Genomic DNA, 26,009 nt, shown 5'->3' with positions numbered 1-26,009 from the left:
GCATAAAAGACCAAGGCTGAATATCATTGCACAGAGTTTTCTCCCTCATGTTTCTTTCTTTACATGCCTTCTATGTCGATGAATGAAGAACAGTAACTGGGTCTCAGTTTCCACATTTCCATCCATCCAGTAGGCCTGAGTTAGAGAGCAGTTGAAGAAACTGGTAACTTGATCTCACCAAACTGAACTCTCTTTGTAAATCACCAGATTTAACAGGAGTTTCATACAAACAACTCTTGCAGGTGCGTTCAAGCGTTGTGTGCTGGAATCCTTTTGTATTCCCTGAAAGTGAACCTTCACTTCCAACTGCCTCATTTATTTCTCCAACCAGTCACACTGCTAATCCGTGTTTTCTTTTACATTCTTGTTTTGTTTGTTTTTTTTCTTCCCTTTTCTCTCCACTTGTTTGAAGAAATGTGAGTTCAGAGCGAAGTGAGGCGAGGAGGAAGCTGAGGGAGTGCACAGGATTGGTGGATTCACTCATGTACATCGTCCAATCCCAGATTGATTGTAAAGACGTCGACAATAAGGTAGGTGGAACAGATGTCCACATCAAAGTCTGTTTACAGGTGTCAAGTGAGGTCACTTAAGACGGCGTCTGTTGGGGTTAAAGACTATAAGTTTGAAAGGTGTGTTTGAGAGAAGTGAGCTTACTAGACTTCTCTCATCTCTGAATGGAAACTAGTGGCTTGATGCCAGGTTAGCTGCGACTAGCATAACACACCAGATTCTCTGACCGATCTGTCAGCGATCTAGTTGCATTGTGGGTAATATATGTGCCAGGTTTTGAGAAGGAAGAAGCGTAATAAAAAAAAGTATCTCTGGTTTAAACCAGATAATTAAACCAAGAGGTACAAGGTAGATTTATCATTTTATGACACAGGGTTGTTTTACAAGATTAATTTGTAGTTCCCTTCATGTTACTGACAAAAACAAATGTATACAAAAATGATGTACAGTAGAATATAAAATAGAATAAGTCATAGAAATAAACAGTTTTACGTAGCGGAGTGATGAGCCTTAGGGGAGAAGCTATGTGTGATATTATGTACTTATAGTGAGACATCTGGCAGTTACATTTACATTACAGTTTGAGAGTTTGCATTTTCATAATGTTTTGTTTTCCCTTTAATCTCTCTCTGCACCCTCCCATCTTTGCAGCTGTTAGAGAACAGCATGTGTCTGCTGAGGAACTTGTCCTATCAGGTGCATCGTGAAATCCCCGGCTATGAGCGCTACCAGGAGACCGTGCCCCTCAGCCAGGGCACCGGCCCCTCCGGCCAGAAGGGCGGCTGCTTTAGCTCCCGCAAGAGCAAAGGTCTGTGTCAGGGAGAGGGAGAGAGAGAGAGTAATATTTGTTCAGTCAGTAGGAGAAATATTGCAGTGATGTCACTGATACTAACACACACACACACACACACACACACACACACACACACACACACACACACACACACACACACACACACACACACCTGCACAAACAAAACCACTTGCTCACAACAGGAATGTTAACAATTTCCCCAACTGAGAAAGCTCATCCTCGCTCCTGCTGCTGTTTGTGTTTCACTGAGAGTATTGATTTTATCTCTTTTTTTTTTTTTTTTTTTTTTTTTTCCCTCAACTACACCCCCCCTCACTTCCAACTGTTTAGTGACTTTGCCTATGTTATTATAAGAAAAACCCCAACCTGCCTTGACAATGGACATCTGTCAACATTCATATGAATAACTGAAATACTGTACATCCTCCCTGGTAGTTGTCTTGGGCTTTGAATGTTTTGTTTTACTTACTATATAATGCGGCAATTAAGAAACAGTGTAATCAATTCATAAAAGCCTCGACTATCAATGCTAACTATATACACGGATTTGAATAAGATGAATGAATAATGAAGATTTTTACATAATGTCTTGTTTGTGTCCGACCAACAGACCAAAACCCAAAGAGATTCACTGGACAGTGATATAAAACAGCAAATTTGTTTTCACAGCCAGTCCAACATCAAAACACACAGATACAAACACAGCAATTATACAGAGTCCCTATAAATACATTCATGTATCCCAGCACACAACATAATCAGCGACACAGTTTGTTTAATGCTGTAACGGCAGAGGGGACAAAACTCAATGACTGACTACTGGATAAATAATTTCAGCTCTAAAGTAATTCAAGAAATATATATATTATTATTGAATAACCATTGAGTGATTTCTGCAGAAATTTTTGTAGTTCTTTGATCAGCAATCTGTACAGAACAAGTGCTCAGGTTTGCTATAATGAGAATGTTACATGAGATATAACAGACAAGATTTTACAACTACTGTATCAAGGTAGCTGCTGTGCAAGACAGAGGTGTGATATCATGATCGGGGTCGGGGGGAAACGTCTGTTTGCTTGATATCACACAGTGGGTATCGGCGTATTGGTTGTCTAAATGCTTTTCTGTGTATTTATAATTGTCTGGTGTGTTGCACAGAAATATATTAACGCAACACATTCTCATACGGATGCTGTACAGAGCAGTTACAATGTGTGTGTATTAAATGGGTACATGAGCTGCTGTGCTTTATTTGCCCTTCATACCTGGCATGTCACATTGCTGATTTCTGTGTGGTGGCAGCCGTGCTGTTGGGATGTAAGCAGGTGTTAACTGGGTGGCTCAGTTATGGCTGCTTTCCTCCTACTTACTGTAAATGCTCTCTCTTCCTCCTGTTCTGTCACCCTTCTTTCTCTCGTCTCCCCTTTTCGAGCTGGCCTACAGATGAGTGGTTTTCCAAAGGTAAGCTCTTTACCACTGTATGACGGCACTTTGCTTCAGCTGCCTGCTGCTGCTGCTGCTGTGGTCGTAGTATTAATAATAGAGTAGCTGAGCTAATGGGTCGGTATATGTGTCTTAGTACTAACATGCACGCCTTGTTCTCAATGTGAAAGAGTAGTGATATACCCAACATGCATATCAGTTTTTTGTCATAGCACGTCTAACCAAACAAGAACAAATGGACTAACAGTAGAACTAATACTCTAAATCATATGTAGGGTCAGCATCTTTTTAAGGCTGTGACGTTGATGTTTTCTTCCAGGTAGGAAAGATGATGATGGAGCTGCAGACACAATAGACATTCCAAAGAGGACCACACCTGCTAAAGGTAACTACAGGCTCAGTTGACACTTTCACTGCATGCATCATACAGTAAAAGAAAAGCTGATTAAAACAAGTGCATTTGTTCATAAACTTTATATCTGCCCTTCTCAACCCGTCTTCTCTACAACCTCCTTTTTGTCGCTCTTTCCTACCTTGTCTGCACATTACCCAACTATCATTCCTGCTACTCTTTCTTGCTTCTCCATACTTCCCCTCGTGCTTCTGCCCTCTTCCCCTCTTTCTGCTTTGTTCCTGTAGGCTATGAGCTGCTGTTCCAGCCGGAGGTGGTCCGTATCTACAACTCTCTGCTAAAGGAGTCCAAGAACCCCACCGTGCTGGAAGCCTCAGCCGGAGCTGTTCAGAACCTGTGTGCCGGACGCTGGACTGTAAGGACCGCTCTTCATCATTGTCCTATTCCATTTTATAGCCTCACCACTTTTTACTGTGCGGAGTAAACACGCTAGTTACGGGAACATATACCTACACACAGCTCTTTCGACCTGTTTGGTCCTGCATGCTGTAAGATTTCAGCAGTTTTGGGAATGTACCCTTTCCAGTGCATACTCAGATAATGATCATGTGACTCTTCATATATTCTTGGATTACGTACCACTACTTTGACCGTGTCCTGAAAATGACTCTTGCGTTATTGTTAAAGGAGGCATGTCCAGTCTTGAATGACACTTTCTAAAACACTGTGGCTAAGAGGTTTAGACTGTTGCTGCCATAAGATTAGTGAATGGAATAATCAGGGAAAATGGGAGTTTGATACTAGTTGGCGCGCCTGTTCAGTAAGTATCCATGGGAAAGATGCTTAATACCATACTTACCTACCTCCAATATAAATAAAGTATTAAAATGTATGCTTCTCTGCACATGATATACTACAACAAAATGCTGTAAATGTATTGTCTGGCTGTCTTCATGCAAATTTAAACAAAATTGGTGCATTGTTCCCCTTTTTTTATGGATATATTTGAGTAGATTCAGATAATACAAATAATTGATTCCTCTAGCAAAGGGAAACTACTTGAAAATGACATTGGAAAGGTTTGTTTCTACCCATAATGAGGAAACTTATAAAACATGAAAGGGGGACACCTTTTAACATATATTGTCAAGTTGAATTGGGCTGTTAAATCAGTCCCTGATTTAATGAATAACAAATGTGTATCTGTTTAGTATGGGCGATACATCCGTGCCTTGCTGCGCCTCGAGAAGGGTCTACCCATGATAACGGAGCTGCTGGCCCACGGCAACGACCGCGTGGTCCGCGCCATGTCTGGAGCCCTCCGCAACCTAGCCATCGACGCTCGCAACAGAGATCTTCTAGGTGAGACTTAAAGCGCTCTGTGTGATGGATTCTTTGATGCAACACTTCTTTGTAGGGTTTAATGAACAGTTTAAGCTCTAGTGTACGAGACATTCTCTGGGTCCCAGTTTGTATTTTGTATCCCACTATAACTTTTGCTAGGAAACAAGAAACGCCACCATATTCATCCCTGTTATCAGTCATGATGTGAAGTATACACAAAACAAAATACTTGATAGTAGGCCGTCATCTGCGGATTATCGAGTGGAATACATATTTTGGCAGACTGCGTGTCCTGGTAGGACCAGTAGGCTACTGTTATCGCTTTTTGTGTATGAAAAGTTCTGTTTTATTGCAATGCATTATTAAATTGTTATAATAATTTACTCTTCAAGGAGGGGGACAGGAGAACAATTTCCAGCAATATCCAAAGGCTATCCATGCAATGGAAACATGGATTACAAGGACAAAATATTGTGTACAATGCTGCATTCAGTTTAATGTACATTTCGTCGCAAGGAAGATGATGATGATCTTTATTTGTAGAGCACTTTTCAAAAACAAGTTACAAAGTGCTTTAACAAGTGTAAAGACAATAATACCCAAAAAAACAACAATACAAGATAAAAGCAAGAAAACATTGAAAAGACCAAAATACATGTTTAAGAAATATAAAATAAGTAAAATAAAAGGGATAAAATAAAGTCAAATAAGATCGGGAAATGCTCTCCTATAAAAGTAGCCTCAGGGCCCTGACTGTAAACGCTGTCCCCTATAGATATATTACTATGATTACTGTAGACCAGGGCTATTCAATTACAAATTCAGTTGGGCCAGATTTTAAAACCAGGACACAGAGATGGGCCGGTTCATTTCTTTATCATCTATCAGTCCTATTTATTACTAAATAATTGATTATAGGCTATTACTTAAAAAAAAAAAAAAGAGCAGCAACAGGATTTACAACAGCAAAGTCACTGATATCTCGCTGGAAACAAATCTAACATGTCAGTAAAATGAATCCTATTCCTGACATCAACATACTGAGTGAAGTTTAGAAAGAATGAACAACTCAGTCCCTCCTCTCGTCCTCCCTCTGCTGCTGGTAGAGAGGAGGGCTGGTTTGTTTCAGCCACCAGCTCAGTATAATGTGTCTGGTTTTAATGTACTGGCAAACTAAGCTAAACAGTTACTAGAGACAGACAACTTTCACTTTAGCTTGTTTGTAACAATAAGTTATCAGCCGAACTAACGCTGTGCTTGTGTAAAACCAAAACACAGCTGGTGGATGAGAGACTGAGCAGATTAAAACATTGCGTTTTGCGTGTTTATGCTCATTAAACAGGTGTGTTGGTAAAGTATCTGCTTTTTACTCGCTAAGTTTTTATTGAACCATGCTTACGCTAACGAGCGATGTTGGTAATGTCCGCTGATCAGCTGGCTGACTTTGATCTGTGTGTGAGGCCATAGTGGGGTCCGAGGTCTGTGCCCCCCGACCCCCCAAACCGCCACAGATAGTGTCAGTATTTAAGTGTGCTTTCTTGTGCTTGTATGTTATCAGGTAAACATGCAGTGCCTCACCTGGTGGCCAACCTGCCTGGCGGCGGTCAGAGTCAACCGGTGCGAGCACTTTCTGAAGAGACGGTGGTGTCTGTATTGAGCACGCTCCAGGAGGTGCTGGGCTCCAGCCTGGAAGCAGCCAAGACCCTCAGGGCCTCACAGGGGGTCGAGAGACTGGTGCTCATTAACAAGGACGGGTAAGGTTTGAAATTTGAGATCATGTTCTGTCCATGTCTGCAGGTTTATAGCCTGTTTGAACTGCATTTTTAAATGACTTGCCTTCATTATGCGTCCCTTTATAAGTTCTTTTTAATTCCCTCCGTCTGCCTCTCCTGTCCACCGGGATCACCAGGAATCGCTCTGACCGGGAGGTGCGTGGGGCCGGCCTGGTGCTGCAGACAATGTGGGGGTGCAAGGAGCTGCGGCGCACTTTAGAGAAGGACGGCTGGAAGAAGTCCGACTTCATGGTCAACCTAAACCCTCCCAGCAACACCACCAGGGCCAACGGAGGATATGAGGACAGCACTCTGCCTCTCATAGACAGAGGTCAGGAAGGAAAAGGGAAACACATGCATGTAAAGTGTACTGCTACAAAGCCAAATATCTGGGTTTAAAGCAAGTCTTCTATGTCTCCTGTCTGTTCATATTTTGTCCAGCTAAAATATTGTTTGTACAGAAGCATTATTAGCAAAGTTAGTATATTATTTTGTTGATGTGGACCAAAACTGTCATGATGTTTAACTGGAGAAAACACCAAATTACACATGGCTTGTGTGTTGTGTAGTGCAGCACACAAACTACCGCTAAAAGCTGTTAGGGGGTCAGATCTATAAATTTCAAATTTTTAAATGCATGGTTTCTTTAATTCCAGTACAAATTCATCTTTGTCTGGCTTATCATTTTACTTTGCGTACAGATCCAATTCTAAATGTTTGTATTTCACTAAAGCCCCACAGTGGCAGTGTTTCAAGTTGTTCATATAATGACAATAAGCTGTTTGCAGAAAATGTAAATAGTAGTAACATTTCATTCTCGCATGTTTGTCTCAACCTGCTTGGTGTGCGAGACGTTTAAGAGTTTACCACAGTGGGACATTAAAGGGTTTTCAATCACCACAGTTGTGTAAAATTTTCTTTTTTAATATTTAAAAAAAAAAAAAAAAAAAAAAATCTCTTAAGCTCCTTGGCACTGACTAGAAAATTTCCAAACCCCACCAATTACACACCAAAGTAACGCAAACTAAATATTTGCAAATACTAGCTGGCTCATGTCTTAACTCTTTGCAAAACACTCACACACCTACACACTATTCTGTCTTTGGCAGGAAATGGTCTGTTGACACTGCTGCTGTGGGATCAAAAACATTTCACAATACACATTGATGCTCACTGTTTTTGTGTCTTTAATACACAGGGGGCGGCAAAGGGGACCGGGAAATGATTCCAATGAATGACTTGGGACCAGGCAAGTGTGACAACAGCAAAAAAACGAATAACAGATGAAACTAATGAATGAGCAGTTTTTTATTGTGAGATTTGTAAGATTACAAACACACACACCCCTCTGGTTTAACATACGTTTTCCCCTTTACAGATGCTTACTCCACACTGGACCAGAGAGCAAGAAGGAACACTCTGGATAACACGCTCGAACCTGCTGACAAAGATGCCGTACAGGTAAAGACTGGCCCCCCACACACACACACCACAGCATTAACCCTGCATGACTGCATCTTACTGAGAGTCATTAAAAAAAAAAACCCTTACATACTTTATACAAATCTTTACTCACCTCCGTATAACTTCAAGAGCTTATAACCGGACATTTCTAAAATGTACAGACAAGATGATCAAAGTGTTTTTAAAACACCAGAGCAGTCTCAAGATGTTATCTGTGCTGTCACTAAGTTGAATAATGTGTTTTGGATTGGATATCGATTGCACATCACCGCCTAGCTAAAAACACAAGACTCCTTGGAGAAATAAAACTGATTAATCATGTGCAACACACACACCTTTTTGATGTTTCCCTATTTCAGGATGATACACAGACCAATGTCCTCACTCCCTGCGAAAAACGTTACCATGTGAACGGCCATGCTGTCACGCACACCCACAGACAGCATGTCGATGCATGTCACGTTAAAGCACTGTGGTTGATCTGTGTCTTGCACATGATTTCTCACCGGTGTTCCTTTTCCCCCCTGAAACATGATCTAACATTAAACTAACCTTTTAATAACCCTTCTTTTCTCATCTGACACTTTTATTTCTCTCCACTTCTCTCTCTCACACTGTTTCTTTTTCCTTCTCCTGTCTTTACATTTTGTGTCTCCTCATCCTTCTTTGGATTTTCACACTTAACCCTCTTATTTCTTTATTTACCCCCTCCACGCTGTGTGTCTTGTCTCTGTCTCCTTTGTTCTCTCTCTCGCTCTCAGGGAGGGATGTATGGGGAGAGGCAGGCCTCTTTGCCTCTCATGGATTCTTACGATGGTTAGGCTACACCCACTGTCACTGCATGTCGGCGCATGGTATGTGTGTCCCACCGGCTGCTCCTCTCAACTCACTGCATGGCCTAATATCTTGTTGTGTATTAAGAACCGTGACTTTGTGTGTTTGACAGTGACCAGTGTTAATGAGCTTCCATTGTACTGTATTTGGATGTTTTTTCTTTTGCTCCCCCTGCTGGTGAAAAGTGTCAGTGACTTGTTCTCTGAGATGTGATTTTTTTTTTTTTTTTTTTTTTTGCCCCCTCTGCACAGTTTGTGCAATATTTTGTCTAACGTGTGATGACTGTTGCCAGCAGCCACTATTGTGTAATGTATTTTGTACCTTTCTTTTAAAGCCTCTGCTGTTAATATGAATTTTAAATGTGCGATTCTTCCCGCCTAGGAATGAACGCCTCGCATTAGCTGCTCCACATGTTCACATCCTGCACTTGTGCCCCTTCTTGTCTTGCAGAAAAACTGATTGTGTGCATCACAAGACGACAGCCTCCTCCCACGTACTGCCCTTGCTGAACTGACAATGGGGGACCACTACACTACCGATGGGACTAAAGCCCATCTTTAACTTCTGTCCCCCTTCACTCTTTTGCAGCTTCTCTTCTTTCCCTCTCTCTGTTACATTCCTCCATTGCAGCTGACAAACTAATGAAACCACATGGGGGAATAAGTGACAAGGATCTACGCTCCCTGTGGACAAACCGGACGAGACACTATGACCACTTTGTGCTTTGCGAGTCCCTGAACTCCAAAACGCTAACCACTCGATCAGATACTGTGGCCACATCACTACGTCTCCACAAAACACTACGACTTGCCTGGACAACACTAATCTAATCTGTCTTCGATTATAAGCAGACTATGGCTTCATTTGAGAACTTTTCTATTTCTTGGAGGTCGGAGCTACGACTAATTAAGCTAATTAGAAAGATCAGACCTGTCGGGATCAGAACGAGACGTTTTACATAAATAAATTTTACATAAATGGCTATTACACTATGTTTTGACAAAATAGAGGGAATGTCTCATTTTTTTCCTCTTATATTTAACTACTACAAAAAATTTCCTACCACTAAGAACCAGTTTAATGATCTAATCAGATGTGTAAAGCTTCTGCGTGCTTGTTCCTCTTCTTGCTTTGCTTTGTACCACAGTATTGTACCTGTGCCAAATGATTCTGCTACTGCCAGTACTGAACGCAAGACCCTCCCACACAGACTCTTTACAGCATCTGCACTGAAAACTGTCATCTTTGTTTTGTGCGCAGTTTGTATCGTTGACAGTCCATCGGGAAAATGCATTTTCTGTTTCTGATTGTGAAGATAGATAGAAAAGGGCGGAGGTCCTAGTGTGGATGTTCCCACAGACCGAAGTGGAGCAGACAAATTATTCTCCATCTCGTTGACAGACAGTGTAATCTGTCCTGTTTCTAAAGTCATGTTTCTGTTAAATGTAACTTTGTAATCCTTGGGAGATCTTCGAAGATTCAGTGGGTGCATTTCCTTTTTACCTGCAGGTCTGTAATCTTATGAATGTGTACATACAAGACTCGTCTCTAATAGCATCTGTGTGGGCTAACTGGAGTGCCTCGCTCATTCAGGACAGGTCTGATGAGTTTGTCCCACGTAACATAGGTAACCAATCAAGGTCTTTTTTTCAGCATGTTACTAGTTGGGTGATAATGTATATGGAACTCAACAGTTTTCTATTCTGCAAGATAATTGAATATGTGAACTTGTATGTAAGAGTTGATTCCTGTTGTTGGGATTGGTTTTTTTTATAAAAAGGTATAAAACTCTTGAGTTCTGTATAATGTACTGCTTCGTAGCCTACCGACTTTAACACTACAGAACAGTACATGGGAGAAGACACAGTATTGTATGTTTTGCCCGCATTTCTTTAAAACAGCGCTTGTTCTGTAGAAGAATGCATATTAGTGCCGAGTGAGATGTAGATACTTACTGAGTGGATGATTAAAAGAAGCACTAGGGGGTATAATGTGTTTTTCTGTTCTTTTTTTTTACCTTTCCTTTGTTTTCCATACCGAATTGAAACTGACAGAGGATGCCTCATTTTCTCAAAGTAACAAGTTGCCTTCAAGAGAGGACTGACCAATAAAGGAGAGCAAGGGTTTGTGGTAGAATATCTCTGGAGGCATAGACCAGAAATTGCTATTAGATAAAGTGGAGAAAAGCACATTTAAACTATATAAGAGAATATTTGTTAATTTTAATGGTTTATGTATTTCTTTTTTTATATTGATTTGGGTTTAATTGTATTTGGGTGCTCTGGGTGAACGCATATGCAATCAGTTTATGTTTTGAATTAAAACATTCACTTTGTCTTGATTAAATGCAAACCAAGTTAGCTAAACAAAATCCTCCATCGCTGTCATCAGATACTGGAACACTAATGGTAAAATCTGATTCTGGACTACACCTTAATCTCTTTGCCTTGGCTCTTAAAAGTTGCACATTCTCATTTATGGATGACTTATGTAACTAGCAATACTGTTTTTAATAAAAAAAAAAAGAATTATTTCTCACAGCCTTTGTTTTCTTTTGCCTCTTGTTGCTGACAGTATTTTACAGTGAGTCAGTGAAGAGAATTGGGTAGATGGTCCATCAGCCTTGTCATTGCACCGTTTTCCCCCCTCGTCGCTTCACAGAGCCGCCAGCAGGTGTCGCTGTCAGTTTGCGACTCACAAGTTTAATGATTCTGTGACAGTGGGACTAATTTTGGACTTTAGCGCTAGTCATTGTTTGATATTTGTCCAAAATACCTCTGCTCATGCAACTGAAAAAGACTGGTAAGTGTAATTTCCAAGCTAACGCTAACTTTGCTTCACCGTATGATTAGCTGATGTTAACATGAACAACATTGACTTAACCTGACATTCATCAGCGCTAACCTTAAACTCCAAGAGGCGTTCAGTACACCTTCAATGGGCTTTAAACATTATTTAAAAAAGTGTTTGCGTATGAGATATTGTATTTTTACTTCACTGTTGAATGCATTTTATTTGTCATTTGTCTGCTAAGGTAACGTTAGCTAGCGTTTAGCAACTTCGACCCTTAAAGTCATGGAAGAAATATTAAGTGAAATTGTACCCTGTCGCAAAAAGAAGATATTTCACAGAAAGCTGAATAAATTGAAGCTGGAAAATACGAATTTTTACTCAAAAGTAAAAAACGCCAGTAAAGGTTTAACATGAAGTTCACCAACCTTGACGCTGCGCGAGCGCAGTTGTGCTCCTCCACGTGCTGCTCCGAGTCCACAGTGACGCCTGAGACACCAGCCAAGCTGCGCGAGGTTAATGCTAGCTTATGTTGATGGTGCAGAGTGAGCACACAACACGCTCTTTTGTCTTGCGTTTTAAAAGTTACTGAAAAACTCCAGTAAGGTGAAATACCTGCATCTAGGCATTTTCAAATAAAATATGATTTAAACATTAAAATTAGATGATCAGTAGCAAATAGTAAAAAAAAAAAAAAAAAGGTCAGTTTTAAGTGGGCCTACTACTGGTATCAACTATAGTATACTTGTATGTGTGTCTCATAATAAATGTCACCATATTCTTTGATCCGTTTTCCCTGCTCCCAGTGCCTGTGCGGACATGCAGAGGTACCGGTGGCCAGGTTATGAGGTGCAGCTTCTTAGAGAGCTGCAGAAACAACAAAACAGCGCCCAGTTCTGTGATACCCTGCTGCAAACTGAGGGTGAGCTGTGTAAAATGAAATGGTAGTGTAGCATACTTGAAATTGAAGTTAAAAGAGGTTAACCAACATTTTTCTCTTATATTGGTACAGGTATCTCAGTCCCAACCCACAGTTGCATTCTCGCGGCTCTCAGTCCCTACCTGTCTCAGAAGCTGTCAGCCTCTCCATCTCCACCATCGGGCCAGAAGCGCCGCGTCCAGCTCCAGGCTGTGAAGGCCCAGACCCTGCTGAAGCTCGTCGGTCTTCTTTACTCTGGGGAGCTGGAGGTAAAAGGAAGCGTAGAGCAGAATGACGTGCTGTCTGCAGCTCGCCACTTTGGGATCACAGACCTTCTTGAGGGACAGAAAGATGGGGGGATGAAGGAGCGAGACCTCCAGATAAAATGTTTTGGGAGTAGCAGAGAGAGGAATGAAAGCAGGATAATGCAGGACGCGCAAGTTCAGGCCGAGATGACTGGAAGGAGAGCTACAGATGCTCCGATTGAAAAGAGAACGTGTGTGTCCACAGGCACACAGACTGTTAAAGCAGGTGAAAAGACAGTGGGCTTTACTCACTGTGACCAAACTAAACCTCCAACCTCAGAGCCTGCGACCTCTGTGGCTCAAAGTTTGGATTGTTTTATCTCACTGCCCCCCCAAAATATCACACCCGAGAAACATTTGTGCTCCACTTCTTTCCCACCTATTCCCAGCATGCCCAGTGGAGCACCAAGCGATGGAGAGTCTACATTAGACCGATCCTCTGACAGTATAACAAATCCCAGCTCAACTTCACCTTTGTCCAGCAGCGGGAAGATCTTCCCCCTTCCCGTTAATGATGACTTAGACCCCCCGACACCTCAGGAAGACGGCACCTACCAGCAGTCATTGGAGTTTGGGAACCACGTGCGGGTGTTGGCTGAGGAAGGGACAGGGCTGGAGGATGCAAAAACGGCTGACTATAGAGAAAATAGAGAGCAGCCAAGCTGCCGTGCCAGCAGAGATGACGTTCTAGAGGAGGAAAGAGGAAACTCTACAGAGAAAAGGCGCGTGCATGCAAATATAGGGATGAAGAGCCTGGCGAAGATGAAACGGATGCAGCACATGATGGAGACCACACAGATTTCTATCAAAGTAAGAAATAGTAGTTCATTTTTTCATGCAGAAAATAACCTGGAATGTTTCATAGTTGGGTGTGTCCCTAAACCCTGAAGCTATTTAGGGTTTGATTACCAACTGATTGCGAACCACATGGAAGACTAAGTACTACCGGCTTGTGCTGAACAGTAAAGACTATCGGGCCAAAAGGCAAAATTACACTTTAACATTCTGTGAAGTTCATTCAGTGTAACCGGTGTGTGACGTGTAGTTTTTCTATAGAACACGAGGCGATTGATCAATTAGAGGTCATAATGTTAGATGTCTATGAAGATTCTCAGTCATCCAGGTCATAGTTATCCACCAGGTTACAGTTGACTTCTTCAGTTCTGAGACTCAGAACTGAAGAAGTCCTTTGGATAAGGGACGAAACATCTTCCAGTATCTTCAACCAAGTCCAGTTGCCCTTCATTTTAACCTTCGTTGGTCATAATGTTAGTTTTCTGTCAAGCAGAATTTTAGTATCACAATCACTCAACCGCTGGTCCTTAAAAGTTTGAGTCACATCTCTATTTCCTCTCCAGTGCAGCTGCGACTGTAAAAATGGCTTTGTCACTTTGTCAAAATCTGAGGATTTAGTTTCCCGAGAGAATTGTCACACGTCTCAGCTGCAACATGTTCATGATGTCTTCAGACTGTACAGGTTTTTATCCTCTGTGTGTGTGTTTGCTTCTGTCCGTGTAGGTGAAGCTAAGGAGGAGGACTAAAGGAGAAGTGTGGGAGGTTGTGAGCGTGAAAGACACAGATGAGACGTTGTCAGTTCTTACCTCGCGGAAGCAGGTATGAGGATGAATTTATGTTGACACACTTGTATCTTGTCCAGCTCGCTCGAATTTAATTGGATGTTTTGATGTGTAGAGAAAATGGATAAATTGCACCACCACAAAATTTAGGTGCACCCAAACTTTTCACAGCACCTTTAGTGCCATAACAGTATATTCTAACCTTTTGTCATTTCCCAAACACATTGATAGTTAAATGAATGTAAACAGGTAAATGCTTGTCTCTAAAACGCAAATGATTTTGAAAGTGTGTGGAACATCGCTGCGACGCAGACCGCCATAACTGTGATTGGTCTGCTCGGTTGCATTGCATGTCCTACAAGTACGTAGGGAATGCTCTGTGTTTCATGAGTGGTCCAAATAAGTGGCTTTAAAACTGTGGATACTTTTTCTTAACCATCACAGCCCACTCAAAATGACTTTCAGAATTTTATCCATCCGGTTGATTTGAAGTCTAGAAGAGCCGCACAATTATTATTTTACCCCCAAGTTAGCAGAAGGCTAAACTGGAAGTTAGCCGGCTCACCGTTAGAAGTCTACACAGTGGAACATAGAAATCCCACAGAGCAACACAGACATCGACGCACAAATATAAGCGCGAGGTTACGTGCATTGCCGGCACCATAGGTATCGACGCAGAGTCACTGCAGGAGTATAAATCTGGCGCACTTCCTCTGCTTTTGATTGGCTCTCACCTTCTTCCACAAGTGAGTTTTGGGGAAAACACACACACAGATGGAGATGAGGCTGACAAAAATTGTCCTGCGAAATGGTTGCGCTCTGGAAACCCTGTATTAACTAATCTGCAAGGGCAATAAATACCCAATCATTTGTCTTGGTGACGCAGGGCAGTGCAGAGGTATTATGTTGTCATTTCATCACTTATTATTTAAAGGGACTGTAGCTCATTAAAATGCATTGTGTGTATAGGGGGTAGATTAACAGCTTTTTCTTAAGCTATGTAACTCAAAACACAGCCACAAAGCTGGACCAATTAGCAGTACTGTATTTCTCTTCCCTAGTAATCAAGGACTGTTAGTTATCTCTTATTGTCTCAGTGCTGGCTTCGCTTTTTCATGCAGTGCTCGCTGAACAAGATAACAAGTTTTGAGGAACGAGATTGCAGAAGTAAAGTTTTCAGAGAAAGAACAACGCCAGAGGCAAATTTATTGTGCAGCGCACACGGTGATGCAGGACTACCGGACATTACTTTGAGGAAGCCCTGGTGGAGTTGATCCACATTCTGGGAAGAGTAGAGTAGGCAGAAGAAGAGGAGGCATCGCTGTGGAGAGAGGTGCAGGTGGACAGACTGAAGTTTCAGTGTGTTGTTCAGGCTCAGGCGCCTCTGGGAGAAGTGAAAGGCAGAGCATGATGCAAACGATAGGTAAACAGTGGCCCCAGACAGCCTGAGCTGCTGCCTGGGGCTTGATGCACAGCAGGTGTCTTTCATCATGTGATGGTGAATTCTGTCTGAAAGCAAACACTTTCTGGCCTCACCCCCGTCCGTTTGAACGAAGTCAGGGGGTGATTTCTGAGGGAAAGCCCCTGCTCTCACAGCCATGCTGATAATTGTTAGGAAAGTTGACATTATCTAATAAATAAAATGATAGAAATAGAGGATTATACAGAAGGTCTGTGTTTATTTAATAGGTTGAGTTGAATCTTTTGTCAAGTTTAATTTGATATGTGACCTCTTACTCATCTTTCTAAAGGATGGCTCCAACCACAAAAGGCCACAGACAGACCTTACAAATGGTGAGCCGCCTCCTTCCTCCATCCAGCCAGGCCCAGTTCATAAGCAGATTCTTCAACCTGCTACCACCAGCTCCCCAGAACCAGCCCCTCACCCCAACACCACCTCTGACTCCCAGCCTCTCTCCAGTGACTGCTTCACCCCAAACCAAAACGATGGCCTCGAGTCAGTCCCACTCCCTCAGCCCCCAGCCCCTGTAGAGGAGTCTGACGAGCAGATAGAGAAGCTGTTGGAGGATATCATGATGGGCCTCAACATCCTGCCAAACTTGGACCGGGACTGCAAGAAATCTGCTCACCTTCAGCCGAGCCACGCCGGAGCACCAACTGTTTGCCAGGTCCCAGTTGCGGAGAATTACCGGGCGCAGAGTCGGATGCATGCTGCCGTCAGTGCAGCAGGGTGTGTGTATTACCAGGATTTTGGGACACAAATTCATCACTCATTATCAGCTACAGGTATCTAGATGCATTTGTTTCATAAGTATTCTTTGTATAGCCATTTTTTATGTGTTAATTGGAATAACTGAAAGGATCACATGTTTAGACAGATTACAAGCTAATATAACTTTGTATATGTGGTGGGTGTTGAATCATGCAAGTTAATCTCATATTCTTTACGGCTGTATCCTTTGTCTATATTGTCCTTTTATCTGTGCTGTTTTATCCTGTTGTTTAGATGGGGCTATAAAAAAAACATATTAAATAAAAAAGTTGATCTACAGGAGAAAACATATCAGAAAGCAATACCGAATGCCTAAACCCTTACTGCATTATCATCTGTTATAGTTTTATATTTTGACTTGTCAACTGCTGCCTGAATTATGTATTTTCCTTTACATAGGTAAAAATTTCCGCCATAAACTGATGCAGAAAACGCAGAAATTGGTGCAGAAAGGTTCACCAGAATGTAGGAAATTAATCGTTTAATGCTCAAAAGTTTCATATAATTCGGCATTGATTTCTTAAAAATAGTGTTAAAATCTCGTCTCGTTCTCGTGAACCCAATATTGCATCTCGTCACACCTCTAATAATTTGGCTATATGTTACAAAAAAAACAGAAGGTAATTTGCCAAAATCCTCACAGTTGAGAAGCTAGAAGAAGGGAATATTTGGTATTTGTGCTTGAAAAATGCTTACTCAATTAAGTAATTGTTGTAATTTTATATATATATATTGAGCAGTGCAGATAAAATAAATATTTTACCCATCCATCCATCGTCAACCGCTTATCCTGCGTACCGGGCGAAAGGTGGGGTTACACCCTGGACAGGTCGCCAGTCCATCGCAGGGCCATAAATCTTTAACAAATAATTTAATAAAATTTCTAGTTCTAATCTAAATTGTTTACATTATACCGCCCTGCACACTCACACACACCTACACTTCTGGTTTCTCACTGCAAACACACCGGCTTGCCCCGCCTCAATTCCCCCGTCTGCTCCACTTTCTCCATCAGCAGTATATTTTATAAAGTCGCATAAAATTCGCAGAACTTTTTTTTCCCGTATTTTTCCACCCATATTCTGTTATCACGGCAGCAGGTGAGCTGCATATCGGCTCGTTAATGATGTAGCCTTTCAAATAAATTAAACGATACCTGCACTCTGTTCACTGTTGCTTTACCTGGTCCGTGCATGTAAAATAACCACCGCGACTTGTAACGTCATTTAATAGACTACCACGCTTTTTACCTAGTTAAGTCTGTGCGAACGAACACCTGCACATAAAACGACCGCTACCCCCCGCCCTGCCCCTGTCATCGTTCATCCCGATGTTACATTGTAGACATCGCCCGTCCCTAGCAGCAGTTACTAAAGCAAACAAAGAACACAGACCTTCTTTCTGTGTAATTCCTCTCAGTCCTCCTCTCAATGAGTACTTCTCATTTTATCATACCAGCAGTTCTAATCCAAATGCCCACACTGATACCTCTCCTCTTGTCAGTCCTCCACTATCCAAAACCCCCACCAACCACTTCAGCTTTGTTAAGTCAAGGTGATCTGATGGCAGTCATTGTTGTTTTACAGCTCGGAACCAGCCCAGCTGCTCAAGCCTTTCATCTCTACGGCCTCAGCGCTCTCCGCAGTATCACACAACTGTGCCCCCCATGGGGCAAAGAGATGGAACGAGCCACCTGGGCGTGCCTCTGTCTGAAAGTCAAACTTGTCCATACCCTGAGGCTCCCACTACAAGATCAGACATACCTGCAGCTTGCTACTCCAGTGGGCAGAAACTATATTACCCAGCATGCCAGGAACTGTCTTCACAAGACCCTCCGAACAGCCTAGAGTTTTTACCCCTGACGAATGGAAATGAGGAACAGTCCCCGCATTCTTTTTCTTTACCTTGCATAGGTGATCTGCGGCTTCCTCGATGTCTCTCTCCATTAGAGCCATCAGCCTCAGCAGCCAAACATCAGCCTGTCCTCAGCAACTCAGTGAACCATAACAGTAAAATCCAGCCATCTCTACATGGGCGACCTTGGCTCACAGAAATCCCCGGATCACTACAATTTCCTCTCAGTGCCATCACTAACAGAGAAAATAAACATACGTCTGTACCACAGGATACAAACCGCAGCTGTTGGTCGAAGCAAGGTCAGAAATGTCAGAAGTTGAACCCACAAAATACCCGGGCAGATGAGGGAAGAACCATATCTGCTTGTAATCAAAATGTGGCAGAACTGAAACCTAACCCCAGGAAGGTGAAGGGAAGTTCAAAATGTGAACATGGTAGTGCCGCAGCGCCTAAAAAGAAAAAGAGAACATGTACAAGTCGTCCACAAGATGCTGCCAGTTCTCTTTCGGCATGCAAAGATATGAAGGTCGGTGATGGTCAAATCAACCTGAGCGTTTGTTCAGTCAGTTTGTCGAGCAACAATGTGCTGGCCAAGGAAAGGGAAATGGCCACTGGTTCTTCAGCCATGCCAAGCAAACTTGTAGGGAAACCCAATGAACCGCCAACCATCAGAGAACGTCGGAGAAGGAAGACCAGAGGGCCTGGCGATCTCGGTTCTGACCAGCCTCGGATCAGGACCAGAGGCTTTTTGAAAAAAAGTCAAGGGACACCGAGTAACACGGGCCCACAAGGTTCTTCAGTTTTAAAGCCCATGGCCTGTACAGCTGAGATTGTGTATAAGCAGGAGGTCACACACTGCAGGCGGAAGCGTGGAAGGCCGCGGAAAATTCAGCTTGCAAAAAGCCCTTCAGACAGCTCTCCTGCTATCATTGAAAAGATGAGCAACAGTGTGGAAAGTGAGCAGCAAATTGACAACAATTTGCTAAAAGAGGAGGAGGCAGAAAAAACAAAGAGGAGGTCTAGAAAACGGAAGAGGAATAGAAGTGAAGTGGAGGTCATTCCACGGAAGACCACAATTGTTGAAAGCACTTGCGAGGCCAAGGCAGACAATAATGGTGAGATAATCTCAGCAGAGAGGAAACTCAAACGGCCACGGCTGGTCACCCTGAAGGAGTTTCAGAAGCTTATCAAATGCCAGAACTCAAAAACAAGGAAGGGAAAAGAAAGCCAGGACAAGGAAACAGAAGAAACTGCAAGAGATTTAGAGGAATTACCTAAGGAGACAGAAATAAACCTTACTCGGCCTCGGAACAGGGACGGGATTGAAGACTCTCACGCCATATTTAATGTGACGGTTGACAAAAATCACAATCAGATTTTCACCAAATCACCAGCTGAGTACGGCAAATCACAGCGAGATGACACAAACGGCTCTACGAGTAAGGAGAACAGTTTGTGTGGTGGTCAGTACCATCCGGTGTTTTCCTTTGATGTGTTGGGAGAAGAGGGGGCCAAGGTAGCAGGTGACAGGGACCATCCATTGAAGAACCCTGAAGAAGGTAAAATGTTCGTTCCCGTAGTGTACAGTAAGACTAAAACAGAAATATAAAAACTATTGCGCCACTGAATCTTTATCATTTGATTTATTGGTTAGGCTGAAAAATAACCAACCCATTTTCTTTAAGCCACTACAGTGTGTGTAAAATTAGCAAAGTGTCTACTTTGGCGCCATCTGGTGGTAACATCAAGGGCACTGACAGATAGCAATAACTCCCAAGAGGCTTAAATTGTTATTATGAATAATGAAGGGCTGGTTTTAAGATCGTTTTCAAAGTACGTCCACTAAAGTGCTTGTTTTGGCCACTGACAGGCTCAGAGTGGTATTGCAAGTGTCTGACAACATTGTGGAAGGGATCCCTACAGAGAAAATCCTTTTTTTTAAAGAATAAAATCCTTTTTGTCCTTTTTCCTCTCGTCAGAGCCACCAGACTCCATTGATTAAAAACTGCAATTTTCCCTTATAGTACAAAGGAGTTGCTGGTCTACTACTGCCTTGGGTAGGTTAGTTAATTTGCTAAAAAACATGTACATAATCAAACATAAGTACAGGTACAAAAGTATTATCGACAGTAATTTAGTGGTTCTGCAGTGACGTGTCCCCTGTGACTGATATATTTATTTATTACATGAATTGATTCTTGATACTGATTCACCGATGTGTAAGCAGCATTTTACTGTTGCTGCTGCTCGAGGTGGAGCTAGTTTTAACCACCTTTATACTATATATGTTTAGCTAGAAAAAGTACTTTTTAAGATTTTTTTGTGAAACTTTGAATAAGTTTAACCATTTGGTCTAAAAACATTCATTTAAATTAAACATTCAGATCTTTAGAGAGGAACCGTCTCTTTGGTGGAACTGCTAACGTCTTATAGGCATCTGGAGCGTGACAAGCAGCCTGAACCACACACTGGTTTGTTGTAAGGGGTCACACGCCAAAAAGGCTGATAGTCACTGGTTTAATCATTGCATCCAATTTTAAAACCTTACCACATGTTTTATATACAATGTTAATCTGAGAAGTAACTTGGAACTCCAGTTCTCAAATAAATTTAGTGGTCCTATATTTCCTTCTGAAATGTAATGTACAAGTATAAAGTAGCATAAAATAGTAATTTATAGTAAATTACCAGTACCTCAGAACTTAACAGTGCTTGAGTAAATGTACTGTTATTTTCTACTATTGCCTTGATACACTTTTTGTTTATTTGCTGAGGCTTTCAGATATCTGCCACTCCAGTACAGTTCAGGTGAATTGCCTTTTTTTTTTTTTTTACAAAATGTCCTTTCAAAACACAGAATCAATGTGTCTCTCCGAAAAACAATGTCCCAGTTGCTCTGGATAAACCATCTTACTTGCTTCTGTTGTTTAGCACCAGAGGCCTGTGATGCAGGAGTGTCGGATACAGTGACATACACCGGCGATAGCAGTCGGCTGTGTTGTGACACCGAGCTCCCTCAAGAAGACCAAAGGCCTTCAGACCCCAACTTGGACCCCCAGACTCCTGAAATAACTGGTCTCCCTCTGTCAGACGCTGTTGGGTTCAGGAAGAGCACAGGTTGCGATCAAGAAGAAGAAGAAGAAGAAGAAGTGGAGGTGGACGTTCTCCTTTACTCCCCAGACAAAGTGCCTCAGTCCAGCGAGTGTGAGATTTGCCTGGACAACATGGAAGTAACTCCAGAGGAAGAAGAGGAGGAGGATGTGCACGAGATTGATGTGACGGGAGATGAAGCAGAGTAACCTTTTGTACATGTGCATAGTTTTTACTATGTTGTGTGACTAGTTCAGCACTAATCTTCTCTCTGTTCTGGTTTTATGTATGTTCATAGAGATGCCAGATTAAGTCCATTTTGCTGTGAAGCTATGTATAACAGGTTTTTCTATGTTTTCAGCATCAGTCTGTGTCGGGCGAATCATTGGCTGCGTGCTAGATTTGACCTTCATTTGGTTCTATATAAAAGGTTGAAATGAATGTTTCATTTCCATTTAGTCACATGCTAAAGCATTGAAACTAATAGGGGGATAGTTCTCGCTGTATACATTACCATTTATATTTGTCAATTTGATTAATTCTTTTCATTTTCAGTGAAATTTGAGTTGTGAAGACTAATTTAGGTAAAAGCACTTGAGTGGCGTTGTCTCTCTGTAAGAACCATTGTAGAAAATACTTCATTTAAGCTTGTATTTGTAAAGCGGGGGTTTTATGTAAAGTTACATAATTGTTGTTGATTAAAAAAAAACATTATTTCGTGCACGTCAAGTGTTTTTTTTTCCTGACAACACCACTAAATTTAAAGTAATCTGTGGAAACGTAGAGAAAGGCAAAGACAAGGACACCCTGTTTTAAACCAACTTTATTGACAGCGGAAGTGCGGGCGGAAACGTTACACACGTGTTTTCTCGAGGACTTGAAGGTTAAAGAAGAAGCAGCGGGTAGTTTCTTGTCCGCTGTCCGCTGGAGAGGATCACCAGGACGGCGTGTGTGTGTGTGTGTGGTTAAACCCGGGTGTGAGCAGCAGTGAAACGCAGACATGGATCCCATGAAGGCGCAGCAGCTGGCCGCGGAGCTGGAGGTGGAAATGATGGCTGACATGTACAACCGGTAAAGCCAAGACAAGCTAACCAGCTAGCTATCTGTAGTTTATGCTACCTTTCGGTCAGTCGTGAACTAGTCTCATTAAGCGGTGACTAAGGGTAATCGAAAGGTTAGCTACGCTTAGTCAAGACGTAGCTATAGTGTCCCTCCTTTATCCTCAGCTACATCTGTTACCTGAAATTACTTCGCTCCACGTGACAGGATTTCATTGATGCTCAGTCGTGCCGACAGACTGCGCCTGGACATAAAGCTGCAGTCTACTGTTCAAGGCACCAACTTAGGGTTTCAGCTAACATCATTTGCATTGAGGCTTAATTTATCGAATAGATGTTCGGTCTATAAAATGTGGGTCATTGCTTCCCAAAGCCCAATATCACGTCGTCAAATGTCTTGATTCACACAATCCACAACACAAACATATTCATTTTAATGTCATGCCGGGGTAAAGGAACCGGAAAATATTCACGTTTAAGAAGCTAAAAAAAAAAAAAAAAAAATACTCAAACCGATTAATCTGTTATCAAAATAGTTGATTTTATGATTAAACCTTGCAGCTCCACCACCATGAACAAACAGCTTTGTCTGCAAGTCACGTTAAGTGTGTTTGTAAATTCTTAACGTATTAAATTACATGAACACTAAATAGGTCTGATTTAGTTAAACTACATCTTAATGTAGGCTTTTCAGTAACATTACATAAGCACAGTGAAAATTGTCTTTAGGGCTTCACTTATGATCAGTCTATAGCCTAATTTTTGATTAGTTAGTTAATGAATTAAATGTTAAAACTCTCTTGATTTACTACTCCATATCTAAATTTAGTCCAAAGTGAGTTATTTTGATCTATATTGATATTAGGGACACAACATTGTTTTTAACCACTTTTCAAAAGGAGAAGATGGAGAATATTAAAATATAGGTAACAGGTTAATACGTCTTTTTTTTTCCTTCTATTACTCTTCAGCAGGAGGGACATAACCCACACAGAAAGTTAGACATTAATAATCTGTTCAAAATTGTCTTCTAATAACAGCTTTTTATGGCTGGATGCTCACATACGGTTTCATTTCAGCTATTATTGCAGATAGAAAAACTAATGAAACAGACAAGCATACAATAAGAGAGCCCTTTTTTTTAGAAAATGTATCACGTATAGTAACCGCAAAGTGAATTTAGGTTTAGGGTTTGTACTCACTTTGTACAAGTTAAGAAGTGAGTTGAGGGGAACTCCCATTGAAGAATGTGGACAGTTGTACACTGCACTATACATAGGTTCACTTGTGGTGAAGTCATGTGTACTGGCTTTTATCACATCAGATAGTTTGACTTGTAAAAGCAAGAAACCCACAGGTGTTAAATAACGTTATTGATAGATGAGTGCGTTATGTGTCAGTAAACAAGCATGAAGAGGCCTATTGAAATATTCTGTAAATCGGCAGCGTGATCCCGTTAATCACATTACATGTGTCTTAATGAAGTAGTAGATTCACGCTGAATCTTTTTCTCCTCATTTTAGCTCAGGCTTGCTTTGATTGTCATCATAGCTGATCACACATCGTATTGATTGGGGTACTCTTATAACTAATGAACATGTATCAGTTGAATTACCTACATGTATGGTTTGTTCCTGTTTTGCAGAGCTGATGGGCCTTTCTCACTATGGACATTTTGCCATGACAAACTAATGATTTTATAATAATAGTATTGTGTATATTAGTTTTTTAGCTTGTCCAGTTCATAGACTGTATATAAAAAGGTCCAGTTACACTTGAATAGAACAGAGCCATCGTTGTTAATAATTACACTTGTGCCTTTTCTGCTATGTCTGCTGAGAAAAAGGTCTATTGACAAAGCCAAATAGCAGATTGTTTTTAACTCAGTAGCTCTAATAATAGGAAACTATTACTGGTGCTTTTCTTCTTATCAATGAGCATTGTCCCTGTCAAATAAACAAATGAAATAAAGTAAATAACCATCAGACAAACGCCCCATAGTGTGAATCCCAAGTGGGGCACTGATATACCGGGCTCAAAGCAGCGCATTAACCTGTTTTGACTAAACGATTAATCGTTTAATCAAGAACATATGAAATAATTTCTTGATTAATATTTTTTGCTTGATTGAATGATTTAATTAATTTACTCAGTCAAGCAAAGTTACACTCTACTCTTATTGGTTCCAGCAGAAGACGCTGTACAGTTTACCAAGTGACTATATGTGAGTGTTGGTGTTAAGGCCCTCGGCCGTACTGAAATAGCCCGGTAAATATGTTTGCACATGGAATAATATTGATCTTTATATATATTTTTTAAACCCGACTCTCCCCTGGCCTTGTCTCCCAGAATGACCAACGCCTGTCACAGGAAGTGTGTGCCTCCACATTACAAGGAGGCCGAGCTGACGAAGGGCGAGTCGGTGTGCCTGGACCGCTGCGTGGCCAAATACCTGGACCTCCACGAGAGGCTGGGACGCAAGTTGACAGAGCTCTCCGTCCAGGACGAGGAGGTGATGAGGAAGGCAGCTGTGGGGAGCGGATAGAGACGCTGATGGAGGGAGCGAAGTGGAGCATTGTTGGGGAATACATGGTTATGGGGTGGGGTTGGCACATCTGGTTTCTCTAAGATGAGAAACTTGTGTTTTAATGAGTGGGTGGGTTTTGTTGGGGAAATAGAAAAAAATGAGTCAAATGAGTGCTGTTGAGCGTCCACTGGGACTACGACCTCTGCTGCAGTCAGAGGACGAGACACAGAATGGGGCTGGAGGAATCACCAGAGCACTTGGTGGAGCATGCGGATGTCAACAGCTCACAGTGGTCCACCAGCCTCTCTGGATGGGTTGGATTAGTTCTACATTCATCTCGGCCTGGCCTACAAGAAGTCACCTGAAAATTGACTGGAAAGGAGAAAGGCCTGGGATGTAATATTATTTGTAAGTCATACTTTGTGATTGTTTTTAGCTGCTTGGAGTGCAAGAAGGGTGCTGCTTCTACTGCAGAAGCTCAAAAATGTTGTTGAAGCTTTGTGGTACCAACTGTCTGGTACTTGGGGCAGGTCAAAACAAACACTACGGATGATTTGCATTCAGTCTTTGTTCTCAAATCGCCCTTTGAACTCGGGTGATATGTTTTTTTTTTTTTTATTTATTATTTTTTCCCCCCCTCCTTCATTCAAGTAGAAAGTGTCTGTTATGCAGACAAAGTAGTGTCAGTTCTGTAGGAAAATCAAATACTTGGATCAGGGCATGCACTGATTTAATTATGGGTGGCAGTATTATACAAGACACTATGCATAGTTTACTCTTTCTCTGCTCTGGACCTGTCCTGTGTTTGCTTTATCTGTAACACCAGCTGGGACAGACTTCCAGCCGCCATTCTGGTTACATGGACGTGCTTTAAAGATGGACTGAACTTTGCTCATTTGTCATGCTTGTGTCGACTGTGTTGTGCTGTATGTCAATGGACCATGTAATGGACTGTGAAACACTTCTTTTCTTTATTTTTTTTTTTTTTCCCTTCCCTGTGCTAACCACTGTGTCAGTGACCCAGCTTTTGCCCTGCATATTGGAGAAGCTGCACAGTGTTTTGTTTGTTTGTTTGTTTTGTTATAAATGAATCTAATAAAACAATACCATCCTTTTTATC

The 26,009-nt window shown here is 41.8% G+C and overlaps 3 protein-coding genes across 8 annotated transcripts in view; all 3 read left to right on the top strand.

Annotated features, from left to right (window-relative positions):
- The window catches only part of ctnnd1 (catenin (cadherin-associated protein), delta 1), a 30,708-nt gene extending 19,637 nt beyond the window's left edge, over positions 1 to 11,071 (top strand). For 4 of the 6 annotated variants that reach the window (XM_046048553.1, XM_046048548.1, XM_046048547.1 and 1 more), the window contains 12 exons: positions 413 to 530; positions 1,162 to 1,318; positions 2,768 to 2,785; positions 3,087 to 3,152; positions 3,407 to 3,534; positions 4,331 to 4,481; positions 6,022 to 6,217; positions 6,373 to 6,566; positions 7,434 to 7,484; positions 7,614 to 7,696; positions 8,461 to 8,553; positions 8,984 to 11,071. In XM_046048553.1, the coding sequence (XP_045904509.1) occupies positions 413 to 530; positions 1,162 to 1,318; positions 2,768 to 2,785; positions 3,087 to 3,152; positions 3,407 to 3,534; positions 4,331 to 4,481; positions 6,022 to 6,217; positions 6,373 to 6,566; positions 7,434 to 7,484; positions 7,614 to 7,696; positions 8,461 to 8,520 (1,222 nt within the window). In that variant the 3' untranslated portion in view covers positions 8,521 to 8,553; positions 8,984 to 11,071. The remainder of the gene's footprint in view (positions 1 to 412; positions 531 to 1,161; positions 1,319 to 2,767; positions 2,786 to 3,086; positions 3,153 to 3,406; positions 3,535 to 4,330; positions 4,482 to 6,021; positions 6,218 to 6,372; positions 6,567 to 7,433; positions 7,485 to 7,613; positions 7,697 to 8,460; positions 8,554 to 8,983) is intronic. The other 2 variants (XM_046048549.1, XM_046048550.1) reach the window with 2 other exon arrangements.
- A 65-nt stretch (positions 11,072 to 11,136) lies between these two features.
- LOC123970491 lies at positions 11,137 to 22,027 on the top strand. The gene is made up of 7 exons (XM_046048546.1): positions 11,137 to 11,335; positions 12,130 to 12,245; positions 12,336 to 13,357; positions 14,066 to 14,161; positions 15,876 to 16,371; positions 17,944 to 19,773; positions 21,146 to 22,027. The coding sequence occupies exons 2-7, from the start codon at positions 12,143 to 12,145 to the stop codon at positions 21,511 to 21,513; spliced, it is 3,915 nt and encodes a 1,304-aa protein (XP_045904502.1). The 5' UTR covers positions 11,137 to 11,335; positions 12,130 to 12,142; the 3' UTR covers positions 21,514 to 22,027.
- Positions 22,028 to 22,154: 127 nt separating this feature from the next.
- timm10 (translocase of inner mitochondrial membrane 10 homolog (yeast)) lies at positions 22,155 to 26,005 on the top strand. Its single transcript, XM_046047461.1, has 2 exons — positions 22,155 to 22,375; positions 24,712 to 26,005. Exons 1-2 carry the CDS (start codon positions 22,305 to 22,307, stop codon positions 24,905 to 24,907), a joined length of 267 nt encoding a protein of 88 aa, XP_045903417.1. The 5' UTR covers positions 22,155 to 22,304; the 3' UTR covers positions 24,908 to 26,005.
- Positions 26,006 to 26,009: the final 4 nt, after the last annotated feature.

The sequence above is a fragment of the Micropterus dolomieu genome, linkage group LG04 (genome assembly GCF_021292245.1).
Source record: "Micropterus dolomieu isolate WLL.071019.BEF.003 ecotype Adirondacks linkage group LG04, ASM2129224v1, whole genome shotgun sequence".
In the NCBI taxonomy this organism is placed as follows: Eukaryota; Metazoa; Chordata; class Actinopteri; order Centrarchiformes; family Centrarchidae; genus Micropterus; species Micropterus dolomieu.
The sequence above is the reverse complement of the archived record's forward strand: the minus strand, read 5'-3'. Positions and strand labels throughout refer to the sequence as shown.